Source organism: Elephantulus edwardii, unplaced genomic scaffold, assembly GCF_000299155.1.
Source record: "Elephantulus edwardii isolate Elephantulus edwardi_28Jun2011 unplaced genomic scaffold, EleEdw1.0 scaffold00224, whole genome shotgun sequence".
Taxonomy (NCBI): Eukaryota; Metazoa; Chordata; class Mammalia; order Macroscelidea; family Macroscelididae; genus Elephantulus; species Elephantulus edwardii.
Window position 1 is genome coordinate 4,781,538 of NW_006399974.1, and position 4,800 is coordinate 4,786,337.

Consider the following 4,800-nt stretch of genomic DNA (forward strand, 5'->3'; position numbering starts at 1 on the left):
GGAGGGGGTAAAGAAAAACATGCAACAATGAATGAATGAAAATCCAAAATCTCTGTAAATGTTAATTTAAATTAATAAAATAAAATTTTAAAAAAATGTCCTCTGAGAGCAGAGAGATTAGTTGATTTCATTCGGTTGCTATATCAACCAGTGTCCACTGACATGAAGTAGGCTTCTAAATATTTAAATCAAAACAAAACAAATTTGATAGCTAACATAATAAAACATTTTCCTAGAAAATCTAAAATATAATTAAAAGTCACATAGGAGGCCCTGGATGGCACAACTAAGGACTACATGAAAGAATAGTTCTAACCCACAGAAAAATATTTCAGAAAAAAAATGCCTGGTGATTTGCATCTTGAAAATACTTTGCAGAGTAGTTTTACTCTGTAATCTATGGGATGACCATGAGCCAGAATGAACTTCACTAGCAACTGGTTGGATTGTTTCGGGGTTTTTTTGAGGGGGAACACATATACCTCTGAAAGGACCTCTTGAGGCAAAATATTTAAGTGATCCACTACTGTCCCCAAAAGGTGGCAGTGGCTTTTGTAAAGTTGGCTAGGTGCTCTGAAGGAGAAAGAGCAGGTAAAAACGCTGTTATAAAGTTGTAATGGTAAAAACCCATGAAAATTCTATGGCCACATGGACTGCTATGAGCTACAATCAACAGGATGGCTCTGAAGAACAACATAATTCTTTGAGAGCTTCTCTACATTTATTCTTTTAAACTGAGCCTGTCAACAATTTAAGTCATGCTGAACTCTAGTAAATGTCTCAAATTTAAGCAGTGTTAAGGTATGTTGGAATCAGTGACTGGCTCAGGATATGGCAGGCTTCAAAGCTGCTATGCACAAGGTCTTCAATGGGTCGCAGGTGATGTGATGGCACATTACAACAACAATTTATGTACCTGAAAGTATATTTTTTAAAATGACATAACAGAGAAATATAGTAAATCCAAAACTTCCTCCAGCACCAAAACTATCAGGGAATTATTGCTGAAACTAAACAAAAACCCCAGACACTTCACTCCTCTATTGCTGTCAATGAAGTCTAGCTAAAGCATCTCAAAAATCCAAACTCATTTCAGACCTTCAATCATTCATTCTGCATCTTACCACAAAAAACAAAAGCTATCTCCTCTGAACTATTAAAAAACCCAAACCCACAGCTGACTCATGGTAACTCCATGTGTCAGAGCAGAATTGTGCCCTGTAAGTTTTTAATGGATGACTGAAGGTAGACAAACAAAATCTTTCTTCTCAGGTGCCTTTGGGTGAACTTGAACTTTCAACCTTTCTGCTGGTACCAGTGATTCTGAGGAATGAAGCTGGTGAAATCCTTTCCAAAATTGACCTTATGCTTTAGCAGGTAGGGAGCTGAGCTTCTGTGGTGGTTCAAATGCACCACTCCTTGTGAGAAAAGGTGGGCAATCTCCTCCTGTATGATTTACAGGCTTGGAAATCCACCAGAGGATCAAGTATTAGTTGGTTCCAACGTCACAGGAGTGAGAGAGAGTGAGCAGGATGAGGGGACGGGTTAAGTCAGGGAGCCTATTGCCATGCTGAGATTGACATTTAGAAATCAGACCTAAAAATAATTTTCCATACTTTATGGTATTTTCTCTTGATATTTAAATGCTCAGATTTTACTGAATGACCTCTCAGGTCCTCTACTGTAACATTCTATTATCTTGTATATTCTTAAACCCATAAATCCTTATTTTAGGAGGAATGTAGTTTACAGGAGGCATGCCTGACAGCACCTAAATATTTATCAGCCATGCAAGTTACTTAAACTTAGGCTTTTTCCTCTTTAGAAGGGTGGACAAATTACAAAAAGATAATAGTTTAAACTCCAGCAAAGTGTCTGAAGGATTTTTTTTTCCCTTTCCCACAAAAGTTGCTAGTATTACTTTGCTCTAGATCTAGCTCATTCTTTTACTAAGAACACTGCAATGCTGGATTTACTGGGTCAAAACGAGCTAAAAGAATAGGAAAGCAGTGAATGTAAATTTTAATTTCCATCTCAATCTGGCACACACACTGAACAATTCCTTTTGTTTTTTTCTTTACAAAACAGAATGTTGTTGCTACTGATTATACGTCAGTAATTGAAACACCAGATTTGTTTATGATCCATATTGTGAAATTTACATCTGTTCACTCATTTTTTTTAACTGAGTTGGCATAATGTGGGTGATGACTGTAGAAAACTGTCCCAGTTCCTTAGTACTGACACTTCCTTGATTGCGGAATATGGTGAGGTCAACTTTTTCTTTCAAGTGTATTTGAAATATACCAGTGAGGCTAGGCAAAGGAAACGCCTCATTCCGCCCAGGGCTCTACTGATGATGCTTTCCATTCTGAAATTAGTTGATGTTATTTGTCTGGGAGTTGGACGCGACTCACAGTACACAGCAGACCCAGCTAGTGGGTTTTCAAGGGAGGAGACTGCCCTTCTCTGGAAGATCAACTGGTGGGTTCGGATTATCTGTCTTTACGTTGGCAGCCCGACCACTCCTTCCACACTAGGCTACCAGAGATCCCTTCCGAAATGAGTAGAAGCTCTCAAATCCCAAGTTTCCTACGGTTCTGGTAAAGTCTGGTAGCCAACTGGCGATTTCCACTTCTCCGTGTGAGCTGCCAAGCCGAGGGACAATCCTTTCTGAGAGAGGGAGGGAGGAACTATGTTGGCAGCTCTTAGGATTTGAGGCGCAGGAAAAGGAAACTAACTCCCTTCTTGGACTCAGTGGAGAGGACGAAAAGAGACGAAAGGAAAAGGGCGGGGGCAGCTGAAGAAAGGTCTAAGTCACCCCGGTCCGGCGAGCAAGGCCTCGGCCGGCGGCCGGAGCGAGGTCACCCGGGCACCGGCGTCGTGGGATCGGAGAGGCAGGCGGGGCCGCGCCTCGGAGCCAGCGCCAACTCAAGGTGTCCTCCAGGGAGGAGGAAACCCTCCAGCCCCCTTCCCAGCCCACTTCGCCTTGTTTCCCCGGGAGAGGCAGTTGGCTAAGAAGGGTGGTAAATAAACGGCTGCCGGGCCCGGGAAAGCCCAGGCCGCGCCCGTCGCCCGAGCCTCGGGCGGCAGCTGACCCACCCGGCGAGGCGAGATCGGGGCCGGAGAGTGGACGTGGACGTGGACGTGGACGCCGCCGCCGCCGCCCTGGGCTGAGCGCTCGGGCGGCTCCTCCCTGGCCCTCCCGGGGCGTTGCCACCCGGTAACCCCCATCACCTTACCTGGACGGCTCGACTGAGGAAGGTGCCGGCGTCGGCCGCCAGTTTCTTCATGTTAAAATCCATGATGTTCATTCTGGGCAGCAGCCGGGCGGGGCGGCCGGCTGACCTAGCAGGGAGGCGGAGGCGCCGCAGCAGGGCTGGGGCGCCGAGCGAGAGCGGCGGGGGGAGACGTGGTAGGTGGAGGGAGGCGGCGCCGGCCCCGCCGCCGCAGCTGTCGTTTCCGTGAAGGGGGAGGGAGAGGAGGAGGGTGGGGCCAGGGGAGGGAACGAGCGTCACAGAGCGAGCTGCGCGCGCCGGCGGCGGCTGCGGCCGAGACGCGGGGCCTCGGGCGTCCGGAGGCCAGCCGCTAACGTCTGCGTTGGCACCGGCTTGCAAGCGGGAGATGGCTGTTCCTGTTTTGCGGCCCGGGTTCCCAACGTAGCCAGCGAGCGCCTGCTGCGGGGCGGAGCTTTTATGAAGGTTATCTCGGGAACAGCGCCCCCATCAGGACCGCGGCGGTCCGGCCGCGTGGCGCTCCGGGAAGTCTGACTGGCTCACTCAAGGGAGCTGAGCGTTTGCAGTGAGGATAGTAGTAGTCAGAGAAGATGAGGTTGGCTCAGGGTAGAGCAGGGTTCAGAGCTGTTGTACATAGGGTCGCAATGAGTCCCAAGTTGATTTGATGGCACTTAACATCAACAACAATCCCTAAATATTTTAACTCGAGGTTTTAATTTGTTTTTCCATTCCTGGAAAGTTCTTCACTTTTTATTTTCCAATTCTAGGTCTCTGACTAAGGTGCGCCTGATACAGGCCATGGATACTATAGATAGTAAGGGAACCATAGCGCAGTAAACGCGCTTAAATTCAGCTCCTGCGAACCAACCACAGAGACACCGAATCTCTTTTAATTTAAGAGTGAATATGGAAATTGTGGCGTAGAATTACAGTATCTACGAAATGAATACCAACAGGTTCTTAACATTTTCACAGGCACACGTGGGATATTAGCAGAATAAAGTTTAATTTCGTGTCCCCACTCAGCCTTTTGTGCATTCTTTTAGCAATATTGAGGACCTACCTAGTGCCCTGGTGGTCTAGTGGTTAGAAGCTGCACTGCCATCTCTAAAGCAAGTAGTTAGAATCCACCAGGTGCTCCATGGGAGAGGATGGATAATATCCTCACACGTGATTTACTCCCTCTAAAACCGGGAGAATCAGCTATGGGTCAGTTCTGACTCAATGGCAAACAACAACTGAGTGCCATGCATAGGTGTTGGAGATACCATTCTGATAGGCAGGAACTGTCCCTGCCCTCTAGGAGCTCTCAGTCTGGTTACTTGTCAACCTCCAGAGAGGGCTATTCATCTACTTGCTGCAGGAAAGACTGTGACTACCAATTGAAGTATTTCAGATAACAGATGTTGCCCTGGATGTGCTCACCAAGTTGTGCCAAGAAATCTGGAGAACAACCACTTGGCCAACAGACTGGAAGAGATCTATATTTGTTCCCATTCCAAAGAAAGGTGACCCAACTGAGTGTGGAAACTACAGAACAGTGTCATTGATTTCACATGCAAGC

The 4,800-nt window shown here is 46.8% G+C and overlaps 2 protein-coding genes across 4 annotated transcripts in view; both read right to left on the reverse strand.

Annotated features, from left to right (window-relative positions):
* The window catches only part of SH3GLB1 (SH3-domain GRB2-like endophilin B1), a 78,274-nt gene extending 74,851 nt beyond the window's left edge, over window positions 1–3,423 (reverse strand). Inside the window, exon 1 of one of the 3 annotated variants that reach the window (XM_006898228.1) lies at window positions 3,243–3,423. In XM_006898228.1, the coding sequence (XP_006898290.1) occupies window positions 3,243–3,314 (72 nt within the window). In that variant the 5' untranslated portion in view covers window positions 3,315–3,423. The remainder of the gene's footprint in view (window positions 1–3,242) is intronic. The other 2 variants (XM_006898227.1, XM_006898226.1) reach the window with 2 other exon arrangements.
* Window positions 3,424–3,514: 91 nt separating this feature from the next.
* LOC102850942 (epithelial chloride channel protein-like) overlaps window positions 3,515–4,800 on the reverse strand; it is a 112,822-nt gene continuing 111,536 nt past the window's right edge. The window contains exon 16 of the mRNA XM_006898233.1: window positions 3,515–3,766. Within this exon, the coding sequence (XP_006898295.1) occupies window positions 3,515–3,766 (252 nt within the window). The remainder of the gene's footprint in view (window positions 3,767–4,800) is intronic.